The following is a 14,231-nucleotide window of genomic DNA, read 5'->3' as shown; positions in this document are numbered from 1 at the left end:
ATGTCTCGCCATTACCATAACCATCCCGGGAATGTGGGCAAAAAAATCCTGCCCCATGTGCAGCCACCCAGCACCCCTATTTCACTTGGAGGGCCATTCAGCATTGGGGTGGGCAAGGGGGGATCTGGAGGATGTTTTCTCCAGGATGAACATACAGTCCCAGTGTAGGCTGCCCACCGTCCCAGTGTCCACCCCCAGCTGCCTGAGTTCGTGAGCAGACTGCTGATGAGGCCATGGCAGTTAACGATTGCCAGGTCCTGGGGCTGCAATGGGCTTGGTGTCACCAGGGTGGTGACACATGTTCCCCACACCCCCGCAGGCATACACCACTGACAATGGCTTCTCTTGTTGGTGCCATGGTGGCATGGTGTGCCTGAATTCCCTCATTGAATGAACTGTTTCCCTGCTCCCTGCTGAATTCCTGGAGTGACCCCTGGGGCCTCCGGGGGCTCCCCGTCCACGGCAGGGAGTCAAGGATGGTAACTTCACACTAACCCCCTCGCTCCTCCTGTCCTCCTTGGACCCCCTTTTTCGCATATTCCAACACTGTCGTTGGGTGGTTTCCATCTCTCTCCAGACCCAAATCTCTCTTGTAGGACCCAAATATCTTCTATGCCCCAAATCTTTCCCCTAAGACCACATTCTTCCCTCTAGGATTCAAATCCCTTGCCTCCAACCCCAAATCACTCTCCTCAGATTCAAATCTCTCCCCCTCAGACCGAATGCTCTTCCCTGGGCCCCAGTGCCCCCGCCCCCCACGCTTTAGGCCTCTAATTCCCGCTTCCCGGTACCCAATTCCCTAAGCTCCAGGTAACCCACCCCCTTGGCCCCAACTCTCCCACTCGAGACTCAAAAAATCCCCTCTGGGACCTAAATCTCCCCGCGCAAGACCCATGTCTCTCCCTTCCCCTCAAATCCTCCCCGACATTGCCCTCCTCCCCCCGCCCCGACCCGTGTTCCCCCTCAGAGCCGCCCCTCGGGCCTTGTCCCTCCTCCCACGGCCGCTCTCCGTCCGCCGGGGCGGGCCCGGGCGCGGCGGCGGCGATGGGCGGCGGGGCGCGGGAGCTGGCCGGGTACCTGGCGGCGCTGGCCGGCTGGGTGGCGGGGCTGGCGGCCGCCGTGCTGCCGCAGTGGCGGCAGAGCTCGTACGCCGGGGACGCCATCATCACGGCCGTGGGGCTCCACGAGGGGCTGTGGATGAGTTGCGCCGCCCAGAGCACCGGGCAGGTGCAGTGCCGCCTGCACGACTCGCTGCTCTCCCTCGAAGGTGGGTACAGGGGCCCGGGGCCCCGTAGGACGAGCCCCGCTTCCTTTCCTGGATGCAGTCCCCGCTCCCCGTCTCTGCCTTGGTCTGAGCTCCCCTGGGATCCTGAGATGCCCTTGCCCCTTTGTAAGTCTGAGTCTCTCTGTGTTTGAACCCACCTGTATGAGTTTGAACACACATCCCGAACAGGTCTGTACCCTCTTCACGTCTGGATGCCTCCTTCCCCTATGCATCTGAGCTCCCCTGGCTCTTCCTGGAGCCTGAGTCACCTTCAGATCCAAGTCCTTCTTGCCCCCACCCCTATTGTAGATCTGACCCCCCCTCAGAAGGGTCTGAGTCCACTCATCCACTGAGCTGAGCCTTGATGTGGGTCCAAGCTTCCCTCTCCATCTGTGAATCTTGGGCCCCCTCCCAGGACTGAGCCTCTCTTGGCCCTGTGGGTTTGAGCCCATTTGTGTGGCTGGGGTGCTCCTGGCCCCAGCAGGTTTGAGCCCCAACGTGGGCATCGCATTTAGATACCAACAGTGCCCCATGGGGACATCAAACACTCCCCCCCACCCCTGCTCCATGACCGTGCATCACCCTTTTGGCATTTGGTGACTGTGGTGCTGCTCCTGGCAAGGTGTTTCCTAGCCCAGCACAGTCATGACCAGGATGAGGGTGGAAGGGAGGAAGGTCAGGGAAGGCATTGAGAGCAGTGCCTTGAGCTGAGCTGAGGTCCCCATATCTACCAAGTGGGGAGGATATGACACAGGAGCTACACAGCAAGGACAGGGTTAAGGACAGATCCATCACCAGCATGGAACACAATGACCTTGCTTCCAGTGCCCGGCTGTGGTCAAAGGCACCTGCTGGGAGCAGTTTTTCTTCCCCCCTTGCAGTTCACATCCAGACATGCCGGGCTCTCATGGTCGTTTCTCTCCTCCTGGGCTTCTTTGGCATCATCGTGAGCGTGGTGGGCATGAAATGCACTAAAGTTGGGGAGGAGGATCCTGTCACCAAAAGCCGCATAGCTGTTGCTGGAGGTGTTCTCTTCGTTCTCTCTGGTAAGGCAGCTCTAGCCTTCATACATCACTGGTGCAGGAATCCTCAGATACCTTTCAACACCGATAGAGGAAGGGGAGCAGTTTGGTGAGGGCTGGATGTCACTGACAGCCAATGTTTGATGTCTAGTGGAACAGCTAGGCAACCATCTCACTGCAGGGGCTTTGGACTAGGTGATCTTTAAAGGTCCCTTCCAACCCAAAACATTCTGTGATTCCACGATTCTGTGCCCAGGTCTGTGCACACTGGCTGCCGTGTCGTTGTATGCAACGCAGGTGACCTATGAGTTCTTCAGAGAGAGCACCATCCCCATCAACACTAGGTAAGACCCTGGCTCAGGAGGTGCCCTTCTGAATCCTGTCTTGTCCCTGCACTTCCCATTGGACCTTTCCTTTCTGGTTTTGGTGAGGCACAGCATTGTGGGCCAGTGTGCCCCATGGGTGGGACCTCTGCCAGCCCTCGCTGCCAGCTGGGACTGGGTAGTGGTGCACGTGTGGAATTTCAGCCCAGGGGAGGATTATAAGCTGGGGACATGTGGTAGCTGGATACAGCCAACAGGAAAGATGAGGATGGAGAGGGAAGAACTAAAATCTGCCTTGATCACCTCATCGGAGCTTCAAGCATCCTGTTGCCCATCTCAGTTTGCACCTGTGCCCCTCTGCCCCTCCCTGATGCGCCCTTACCCCTTTCATCGCAGGTACGAATTCGGCTCTGCTCTCTTCGTGGGCTGGGGGGCCGCCAGCCTCTCCATGTTGGGGGGGTCCCTCCTGTGCTGCTCCTGCCCTGCCAAGGAGCGCCGAGGACAGCAGTACCATCAGCAGGCACAGCCCTCCACAGCCCGGGAGTACATCTGAGCCCTCGCCCTGCGCTCCTGCTGCCCAGTGCCTCCCCTCCCTCCCAAAAAGAGGCAAGACCCTGGTGTTCCCACCCTGCCTGGACCCTGAATGTCCCGTGAGACCTTTCTCCTTCTTATCTTCCAGGTTTCAGCACCAATTTCAGTGCCAGCCTCTAAAGTAGAGGTTTGAAGTGTCACACCTGTCACATCCATCATTGCTGTGTTCTCCTCAGCGGGGCGGGGTGGTACCCCCAGCCCCACATTGTGGCCATGCCATCTCTGTCTGTCGCAGGGGTTCTCTGGGGGTGCTGCAGGGAGGTGATGCCAGTGGCAAAGGGGCACAGAGCCAGTTGGCCAATCCCACAGGGATTGTACCATGGCCACCCCTCTGTCACATCCTGTTTTCAGGAGCAAGTGGGGAGGAAAGCCAGTGTTTGGTTTTCCTTGGATGAAGTTTTTGCTTCTAACAGCACCAGCCCGACTTGGGGTTCAAGCATCCCTACACCCCGTTCTTGGCAGAGGGATGCTTTTAGGATGCAGCATTACCCTTCCTCATTGCTACTGAAAAGCAACAGTTTAAAATTATTATTAATTGTTATTGATTCCTTCCTGGAGGCCAGTTGCTCCAGCTGAGCTCTGCCAGCCCAAACCTGCCTTGGACTCATTCCTGTCCAGGACCAGGCTGTGCCTTGTTAAACAATGAATGGGTTTGGGCAAATTAAAGCAGCAAAAAGAGGGTCTGAACATAAATTATTTGGTTTTGGTTACAGATGGACAGAGCCCTGAATTTTGGTGCCTCCCTGCTGGGTCCAAATCCCTCTTCCCCTGCCAAGATCCCCTAGAGCAGACAGTGAAGGTTCCAAATACAACCTGCTAATTGCCTCCACCACTTTGTACCTCTATTCTACTGCTACTAATTGTTTTGCAACTGCCAAAGCTCCAATTTCACCTGTAAATCCTCCAAACTCTCTGTACTCCATCCCTCCAGCCCTGCTGCAGGTGTTGTGCCAACCAACCCACAGGGAAGGACACTGAAAATTATCCAAACAGCTTCATAATCTATTTTTTAATTTTATCTTTAAACCCAAATATAAAGAGAAAGCTGATTTTTAAAAAATTTTGGGTTGCTCTATTTAATTTTGTTTATGTTATTTTGCTCTATTTTGTTTTATTCTACTTTTCTCGTTTTTATTTTCTTTCCTTCTGTTTTATTTCCTTTCCCTCTATTTGATGTTATGCCCATGCCTGGCTCTGGGTCCCTGGCTGTGCTGGAGGAGAAATAATGCTATTTTTTCCCCGAGGGGGCGCGTGATTTCTCTCTTTCTCCCTGGCATGAACTGTCTTTATCTCTTTTAAGTTGCAGTCCCCCTGTAAAGCTGTCCTGCACACCTCATGGGAGAGCAGTGCTTGTAGGCTGGCATCTCCCATCAGGTGCTGAACCCAGATTTTGGGGTTCGAAAAACAACAACCAAAGCCACTGCAGTAAGGATTGAAAAGGACTCTTATGCTTTAAAACAAACAAACAAAAACACCCCCCCCCCAAAAAAAAAAAAAAAAAAACAACAAACCACACACTAAAAAGGCCTTTTTATATTTCAGTGTAAAGAATGTTTTTTATTCTATTTATATAAATTTCATTAACTTTCCCTTGGGATGCATGGCGTTGGATTTTTTTGTACTTAAAATTGTGACTTGGTGGTATTACAATATTTTGAATCATGGGCATCTTTCTGGAACTGTCTCTTTGATCTCCCCTCACTCCCCATCTGGACCAGTCCCCTCCAGTGCTGGTTCAGAGCCACTTCTGCAGTGTGGCAGGAGCCTTTCCCCCATCCTCAACAGTTCTTGCCCTCCTGGCTAAATATATTGCATCTTCTGCCACGTGTTGCTCTCAAAGGTGGGGATGTGGTCTTACACAAGTCTCTTCCCAAGGCTGAAATGCCACCAGCATCTTCCACTTATAGGCCCTCTTACGAACCCTCATAGCTGAAGTCTTCCTGTTTTCTCCCATTTGCCATTAATTCAGAGCTGACTTGTGCCTAATTGGGTATTTACTAATTTAAGCCGATTTTTATTCCACTATGTGGGACGTGGCCCCTGCTGTGCATGTTTTTCTTTAGAGGTCATGTTTTCCATCCAGGTTTTTGCATGGCTCCTGTGTCGTCTTAGCATCCTCGTCTTGCCTCCTGCATCTAGTCCAGAAACACATCCCATCCCACCTCAGACCCAGGGATTTGCTGTCCTTGGTGGCTGCTGCGACATCTCCAATAGTCACCTGAAGGCTTCCTGGGGATGGACACCCAGGCTGGAAGCACATCAGAGAGGGGGATCTGCCTTTGGTCACAGCACAGGCAGGCTGAAACAGTTTCCCCCCCTCCAACGCACTTAGTAATTAAACCAGTTGTTGGGAGTTGGGATTTTTTTTCCTTTTTCTTTTACTTACAGATTTTTCTTTTTCCCATAAATTGCTAGGAAACTAACTACTGGGGACTTATGGATACTTAGGGGTACTTAAGAAAGACAAAAGACTGTGCCTGAAGTCGGGAGAGGAGTGGAGCATCTGGGTATACCTTTTTTCCTTCGGGGAGTTTCTCTCCGGGGGACGGAGATACCTCCAGACTGGGGGCAGGTAAAATAGATGGGGTTGGAGGCAGCTGGGTGCTCTCGCTTGTTGGCATCAGAGGAGGACAGCCAGGCTCTCCCTTCCTGCAAGGGAGAATCCACCGGCACTGAGGGAGCGATCACCATCTGCTCGTGTGCCCTGGCAATCCTGAGCCTCGCCTCTCGGCCCGCGCTGCCCTGGCCCCGCTGTTTGTTCGGTTTCTCCACGCTGTGGCCGGCGCCGTCCCTGAGTTCCAGCTACCACTGTGGAACTCCTAATACATCTAGTCCACCACCCCCGGATTTTTTTTTTTGCTCATTTCTGCCAGCTGTGACGGTAACTGCACCAAAGTGGAAAGTGCCAGCAGCCCAGAAGGCTTTTGCTGTGTCCCTGGTTCTGTTTGTTGTTAATGTTGTGGTTATTGTTTTGTTTGCCTTGTTATACATACTAGTAAAGAATTGTTATTCCTGTCCTCATATCTGCCTGAGAGCCCCTTGATTACAAAATTATAATAATCCAGGTGTCGGGGGTTTACATTCTCCATTCCAAGGGAGGCTCCTGCCTTCCCTGGCAGACACCTGTCTTTCAAACAAACACACCAGATTAATGAGCAGTATTGAGGTTTTGGGTCATACCTCTTGCTTTCAGCCAAAGCCTTGTGAAATAACAGTAATTTTTTAAATAGGCAGAAATGAGGGAAAAGGGAAAATTACCCCCACACATAGGCATGCAGAAGGGCTTTTCTCACACATCTGAGACATGGTTGTTTGAATTTGGTGGTGATTTTAATAATTCTTATTCACTGTCCTGCCCCTACAGCATCTGCTGAGTCCTCTCTAGTTCTCTGAGATCAGCCCATCTCAGAAAACATCTTTTTTTTCCCCTTCCAGCCACAGCAGGTTTTTTTAGTAAAATATTTGCTGAAGTTCAAGGTTTGGGTCTTGTTAGCACGTTTTTAACACATGGCTGTGACAAACCTCATCGTTTTGACAAACCAAAATTTTTTTGACAAACCCAAGATCCGATTTTCACTGTCATTAACCCGGGAAAGGAGCTTAATCATTTGACCACTGTTATGTGGAGTCGTGGGCGGGAGACAGACACACGACACAGCACAGAGTCACCAGCAAAGAGCGCTGAGCTGAATGCGCTGCCCTTTCTGTCGGGTGTCTGAATCTCCCGGCTCAGATGGCTGATTGGATGGGACCTCTCCCCCAGCTCTCTGGCCAGTGGTGTATCTGCATCTGAGCTTGAACAGGATTGTTGTACTGAGGTCTTCGTTCCCTCTTTTCTAGAATGAGCCAGGTCAGACGACTTGGATTTGTTATGGCCAGGTTTACCTTGTTCAGCTACAGACTAGTTGTGCTGTGACAGACTGCTCCTAGTTCTGCTCCTCCACCTGCCTCTTTTCACCCCCAAAAGGGTTTCAGTTGGGGATTAACAAAGTGGATTTGTTTGAAATATCATAAACTGAGTGTTTAGACAGAGCAGAAAATACAAATACACCTATTCTATAGGTGTTGCCAAGACCATGGAGGTACAGTTTTGTATCACTTGGGGTCGCACAGTATTTCATGCGTCATAGATGTCCAAGAACCATTCTTGATCTGTAAAGGTTGGAAAATGAAGGTTCACAAACCCTTCTGAACATTTTTGGCCTTAATTCACTGCTGCATTCCAAAGCATTAGGCTTGCCATGTGCCAGAATTCTGGGAAAATAGAATAACTCAAAGCCCCAGGAATGTCACACATCAGGCACCTGGGCATCTCTGCAGGGCTGAAGGATTTGCCAAGATTGGTGTTTTGCCAAAATGCCCACAGTAAAATGCTGCAGAGGATTATCTAGAGGGAAAAAAAAAAAAAAAAAAAAAAAAGCCCCACACAACAAAAGAAAGCAAAACCCACCCTAAAAACCCAAATGCACCTCAACTATGACTGACGAATGGAAATGAGAGATGAGGGTGAGCGGTGGCAGAACCATGAGGCGCAGCCGAGCCCAGGGATGCTCGGAGGATGCTGTAACACAGATCCTGTGTGATCCCCAAACAGTAGGGGATTAGAGAACACACCTGAAGCTTTTAGGGCTGCTCCAAGTGCCAGACGGCTGGGGTGCTGCTGCTCAGGTTCAGAGGCACCTCCTTGGGGGCTGACCAGACAGGTACCTGAGCCATCGCTGCTGCAGGGGTTTTCACTGTTTTCTGCTTAATGGGAAAAAAAGAAAGGTCTTAATTACCAAAGAGGTTCATTACCACCCTGACATTCCAGCTCCTTTCTTTGGCCCCTTCCAACCCTCTGAACTCAGGTACCACTCCTGGATCTTACTCCATTCCAGCGTCTTAGGCCACTCATTCTTAGGCAGTAATTGAAAGGTCTAATAAAAAAACGATTATTTGTCCAGCACACATAGTCCCCCACCTGGGGAGAGCTCCCAGCAGGTTTCCACTGGTTTCCTCATGTGACATTTTTGGGGAGGCTCCATTCCCAGCCTATGACTGCTCTAACTGCAGGGATGCCCATCATGTCTCAGAGCACAAAACCCAGCTGACATACCTTGGACAAACCCTAAATAGCCCAGCACAAGCTCCAGCTGTTGCTGCTTTTCCCTGACTCCATTAGATGAGTCAGGGTCCAATCCCATCAGCACTTAAGAGCCTTCCAGACTTACATCCCTTATCCCAAATCATCAGCAACAAAGAGATTCTGTCATCACCCCCTCTGAACAAGGATGAGCCTGCAGTGAAGGTAAATAGTTCATGCTCTCCATGCACACCTTTTATTATTAACAAGGTTTAGAGCTGATTTTTCCTAGCATTAAGATTTTCTTTCTCTTCCTTTTTCTTGATTATATAACTGAAGTGGTTGAACAGATTTTCTTCAAAGGCTCCAAAACAGCTAGGCTCTGGCAGAAACAAATAATGCTCTGGGGAATTAAAAAACTTACTGTAAATTGGGGTCTAAGAGACTGCCCACTTGGAGTGAAGCTGATGGAAGTGCTCAGAGATGATGGGAGAGTGATGCATTTACTGCCAGTGAGATCCCAAGAGGGGATGTGGGGGGACATGGGGCACATTGGGTGTGGGGACAACCCTCCTTCCGTCTTTGCCCCACAGGGAGCCTGTGCCATGCCAGGGTGGGCGCCCTCTGGCTGGAGGTACTCAACAAGGATCATGATGAGTTATCATTTCGTGGTAATTAACTCATGTAGCTCAGAAAGTCATCTAGTGCTGCTAATTAACTCATTTGTATGAATCCCTGTCCAAAGGGTTGTTGCAGTGGTTGCAAATTCAGGCAGTAAAGTATTTGGCTTTTTGGGTTGCAAAACATGACAAAATAGGGTTCCTGTCCAGGGTTTGCAGACACAATGTCCCCAGCTCATACCTTGGGCACAGCTCTCCTCTCTCCAGAGTCCCTTCACCTAGGCATGGAAAACATCCATCTAGGACGGAAAACAAATGGTGCCCTCCCTTCTCCTCTGTGGAAAGCCTTGGCAGCTCCTCAGGACACCCACATCATGCCCCAGCAGCCTTTGTCCCCCTTGGAATGGGAGATATGTCTTTGAGTTTGTGCTTAAGATTAGGACACCTCCATGGGACACTTGTTTGTACTCCAATCTGGACGTTTAACACCTCATAGCTTTTCTTGGAGTGAAAAGCAAAAGCAAGAAAAGGCAGAAGATGTACCCACCAAGTCACACGGCAGGGATGGGGGTCTCTAGAGGTTCTCTGGAAACATGCTTAGGTCACAGGTTTTCCTAGCAGCAGTTATTTGACAATGGTTTCCAGCATCTATTGATTGCCAAAGGGCAAGTAATGATGGTTGGCATTTTCTATTTGGAAGAAAGGGAACCAATGTGGGAATGTATCCACTACAAAATTACTGTGTGTCTAAAAGCTCTCTCTACATGTAAACCTCGTGGCCCAACCTTAGCCGAGGATATTAGAGCGTTTTGACAGCAAGTGAGCACTGTGAGACAGGACCCAGATGACTCCTAGGTACCCAGAGGATGCCTGGCCTCGGTGGCACCTTGTCCTTGTAAGATTGGGTGTCTGGAAGTAGCCAGAGCAGAGTTGGTGAACATCTCTGTGCCCTTGCAGGTGTCCCCATGAGTGCAGCCCTACAGGTGACAGCATTCGGGCTTGCTCTTCTCTCAACACTCTTCCTACTCCTGGCCACATGCACAGACTGCTGGATGGTCAATGCTGATGACAGCTTGGAGGTGAGCAGAGTAGCCGCCTTTAAGGTGAGCAAAGCAACCATCATCCTCAAGGTGAGCAGCTGAGAGCAAGGGGGTGCCTTGCCATCCATGAGTGTAAGAGTGACGGGGGTCACGCACGGTAGGGATGGACGGAGACGAGATCTCTTTGAAGCCAAGTCGTATAACTTGTTTATTGCAAAGGGCGTGGGTGCAGGGCCCTGCTGGGAGCTGCCAGCCGCAGCTCGGAGCAGGGCCAAGAGAAGGGAGGCTTAAAGTGTAAGAGAGTCAACGGCAAAGGTTTAAGAGCGGAGAGCATGTAGAAAGGAGGGGGTGAAGAAGTGCAGAGGGAAGACAAAGAGACAAAGAAAGAAAAGGGCGCGAAGAAGAGAGCGAGCAAAGCGATAAGGGAGAAGAGAGATAAGAAAGCGCCAAAAGAGAGCGAAGTTCCCGTTACAATACAATAAATCGTCTTCAGTGTTGAATATGCAGATTCTCATTAACCAATCTACTACAGCATGCATATCTTATAACATTTCCACATAATCTATTAGAATCACTACATTACCGTACTATGTTTACGTGTTAAACCCTAAATCTTATTCTTTGGGCCCCATCTGCCAAGCTGCAAGGCCTGCTCTGACTCTTAGGCCTGCCTGCTTGCAGAGGGAATTGTTTCCTCCAGGGGAGATTACATTCAACTGGTCACAACTAAAGTATCTCAAAGGTTGCTTTCATTTCAATCTCACTTATAGTTTCTATATTCTCAAAATCTTTTGCCAGGCAGTCATATGTAAAAGGCTTTCTTGTTTCATCCTCCCCAACACATGAGGTTGCACAATGGCTCCACAGGCTTGGAAAAGGGACATGGTGGGGCAAAGCCACTGCTTTGTAAGTTGAAGGATTAGATGATTATGGAGGCAGAGGAATGGAGCAGGAGAAAACAGAGAGCAGGTATGGGCAGGGAGTCACCAGGACATATCCAGGTGTAGTAGTGGGAGCCTGAAATCTGCCTTGCTGGGCTGGGAGATCCATGGGAAGCTGGGGAGACTCTGGTGCTTTTTGCATGAATGCCTTTCTCCTGCTTCCAGGTAAGTCACAAATGCCGGGGCCTTTGGAGGGAGTGTGTCACCAACATGCAGGACGGGGTCAGGACCTGTGACCAGTATGACTCAATTCTGGCTGACCACCCAGGTGAGCTGACCTGCCCTGGAGGCATTTATTAATTTCACAGCTCAGAGTCTTCTTGAAAGGCAAGAGGGAAAGTGATTTTCATTGCACCAAGCTGCCCTTTGTCAGTCAGCCACACCAGCCTGTCTTGATCTCTTGATCTCCTGCCCCAATAGCCTGGTCTTGGCAGAAACTTGGCAGTTAGACCTGCCATGGGGTCATCAGGCAGGAAAGGTGCTGTGAAGCTGTGCCACCTCACAACAAACATGCTCCAGCATGTAGAGCCTAGGATTTGCTACCCACTATGCTGCAGGCAGAGCAAGGACCATTCCCACTGGCCAAGGACTCATGCCCACAGCTCAGGGACAGTCACATCAGGGTAGGGACATTTCTTCTGGCCTGCATAGGGCATACCAAGCCCTGCAGAGAGAACCTTTGTACTGGGTCATGACAGGGAACAACACAGATTCAGGCAGTGGAGAAGGAAAGTAGTTGGTATGGACTAAGGGGGACTGCCACCTTGCTCTGGGGGAGAAGCGAGCTTTGCAGGGCAGTCCCATCACAGCTAGTGATATGATCCATGCCAGCTCTAGTTTTTCACTGGTATATTGACATTTGCTGTTTAAAACACCTGCTACACAACTTGGAGGAAAAAACAGTGTGAGCAGCAGCGTCTTCTTCTCAAGAATGGCTTGAGCAGGCGACTACACACCAGGTGGTGATGGGTATACCTTGAGCTGTTTGGTTTCTTGAGCTGGTCTAATCATGGGTTTAAGTCCTTATTAATTTTCTGATGAACTTTTTGAGCACCTTCCCTTGGCAGGAATGGAGTTGGTGGATTCCAGTGTGATGGCCACTGGTGAGCTGAGTGACTCAAAAAGGACATGGGCAGAAATATGGAGACCCCTGTTCCTCTGGTAATTCCTCATTCCTGTTTCTGGTTGTTTTTAACTTTTCTACCCAGTGAAGATTGTGGTGACACGGACCCTGATGATCACAGCAGATCTCCTGGCTGGCCTGGCTTTGGCCACACTGGTCCTTGGGCTTGACTGCATCACCCTCCTCAAGGAAGATCCTTGTGTCAAACTGAAGATGTGCTATGGAGCTGGAGCCATACTCTGCGCTGGCAGTGCGTGACTGGGAGAGCTTTGGAGCAAACAGACTTCCTGTCCCACAGGGAGCTGGGGAGCATGCTGGGAGCTGGTGGCACCCGCTCAGCGGGGCTTGGGGAGCATGGGGTGTTGTATGGTTGTTTTTAACAAGCCCCTTTTCTCCTAGGCATCCTGGGTCTCATAGGCTCTGTGTGGTATGCAGTGGATGTCTACGTGGAGAGGGCCATGCTGGTGTCACACAATATATTCCTGGGAGTCCACTATGACTTTGGGTGGTCATGCTGGCTGGGGATGGCTGGCTCCATGGGCTGCTTTGTGGCATCTGTCCTGCTGACCTGCTGCCTCTATGCCTGCACAGGTCAGTCTGTCTCATTCCACCCCATCTTATCTCAAGCAGCTTTTTGCCCGGCAGATCTAAGGGGTAAAGGACCAGCTCAGAGGGCACAGAGGCTTCTTGCAGGGCCCAGCCTAACCAAGGGGGACTCCTCTGTGCCCAACCTGTGCCCCTTGGCTGGGAAGGCTACACAAGGCAGAACAGGGCTGAGTGAGGGGCCCCATAAACCCTATAAGGGCATGAAGAGGGTGCAGGGATCCATCCACATCTGTGGGCCTCCAGGTCCCGATGAAGGTGTGCTGATGTTTACTCAAAGCAGTAGCTGTGCTGAAGTTGAATCCCTGTCATCAGCCAAAGCCTGAGACAATGGCTGCAGGGATGTGCTGGTTGAAATACAGCCCTCCCACCAGGGACATTGGGCAGATGATGCTTCTCCAGACGTCATCTCCAATCTTTATGCCAGGTCCCATGGGCTGGAAGTTAACCTTGCTGGCTGTCTCAGTCACCCTGCAACTGCCAGCCATGACACAAGCCCAACTCTTTCCTGGTAGCCCCCAGCAGCCGCTGTCAACCCCAGAGGCATCCCCAGCCCCGAACAGCCACCCGGACAGCCACCAGCGAGATGTACGCCATGGATTCCCGCGTGTGACGGCCGCAGCACCTCCTGCACCCGCCCTGATACGGGACCTTCCCCCTGCCAGTCTGACCCCATTAAAGCACTAGCACCTGTACTGAGACATTTCTGCAGCTGCTTCCAGGTTCTGATGTAGCCGGCTGACTGCTAAAAGCAAAGGTACTGCAGCAGTCAGCCAGGGAAGGGTTTTTTCCCCACTTCCAGCCAGGTTTCATGAAGATCAATCCCAGAAAAGTATTGCTTTAAGGAAAGATGCCCCTGTTCCTGGGAAAGCTGTCAGAACACTGAGGGCAGAGTAGCTCCTCTGACATTGCTCAGCCCATGCTTTGGGAGAATTCAGTGGGAAGTGTTTTCCAACGGAGCAGCACTGACTCCATGTGGCTGGTGGCCTTCCCACACCAGCCCCACTGCAAACCTTCCCTGGGCTCGGACTCAGGGCAGTATGAGGCTTGTGCTCAAAAACTGTGTAAAACCAGGAGTCTGGAATAGTTAGTTATCCATGTTTTCATGGGGAATCATGAAGGAGCACCGAAGCCATACACACAAGCAGGCGAGTCAGTCTGAAGCCTGATGGAGAACTTCTCACCCCAAGCTAAGCACACAGACACCTTTGCAGCACAGGGAAACCAAGCAGAATCTCCTCGGCACTGTCACCCTGAGAGGAGGAAAGTCAAGCTCCAGGCCCAAGCAGATGGTGCTGCAGGGACACAGTCAGTCCCCAAAACAGATGGGTGTGAAGACTCACAGTCCCACTCCTGCAGCCCAGCCAGGCTGCAAAGCACCGGCATCCAAAACCTAGAGAGCTGTAAGGGTCTTCTTGAGCCATCTGCCCCCTCACATCAAGTCAAAAGGCAGCAAAGCTGTTTTTTAGTGCTGCTTCTCACACTTCTGCAAGATGGAATGTCTGGGGCAAGTCTGTCCTGTTTCCCAGGACCCCAGGAACCTGGGAAAGGAGAAAATCCAAACCCCGAGTGGCAGGAAAGAGCAGAGACGGGATTGTGCAAACAGCAGGGTCTGGAGGGCAGGATGCTCACAAATGGCACA

At 51.2% G+C, this 14,231-nt stretch overlaps 2 protein-coding genes across 2 annotated transcripts; both read left to right on the top strand.

Annotated features, from left to right (window-relative positions):
- Positions 1-1,044: 1,044 nt before the first annotated feature.
- Positions 1,045-3,473, top strand: CLDN19 (claudin 19). The gene is made up of 4 exons (XM_054294452.1): positions 1,045-1,267; positions 2,146-2,310; positions 2,543-2,630; positions 3,006-3,473. Exons 1-4 carry the CDS (start codon positions 1,045-1,047, stop codon positions 3,160-3,162), a joined length of 633 nt encoding a protein of 210 aa, XP_054150427.1. The 3' UTR covers positions 3,163-3,473.
- A 4,972-nt stretch (positions 3,474-8,445) lies between these two features.
- LOC128949558 (claudin-16-like) lies at positions 8,446-13,202 on the top strand. The gene is made up of 6 exons (XM_054294432.1): positions 8,446-8,487; positions 9,840-10,012; positions 11,029-11,131; positions 12,072-12,236; positions 12,386-12,577; positions 13,105-13,202. The coding sequence occupies exons 2-6, from the start codon at positions 9,848-9,850 to the stop codon at positions 13,200-13,202; spliced, it is 723 nt and encodes a 240-aa protein (XP_054150407.1). The 5' UTR covers positions 8,446-8,487; positions 9,840-9,847.
- Positions 13,203-14,231: the final 1,029 nt, after the last annotated feature.

The sequence above is a fragment of the Melozone crissalis genome, unplaced genomic scaffold (assembly GCF_028551555.1).
Source record: "Melozone crissalis strain CALT ecotype California unplaced genomic scaffold, PUWL_Pcris_2 ptg000251l_1, whole genome shotgun sequence".
Lineage (NCBI taxonomy): Eukaryota > Metazoa > Chordata > Aves > Passeriformes > Passerellidae > Melozone > Melozone crissalis.
The sequence above is the reverse complement of the archived record's forward strand: the minus strand, read 5'-3'. Positions and strand labels throughout refer to the sequence as shown.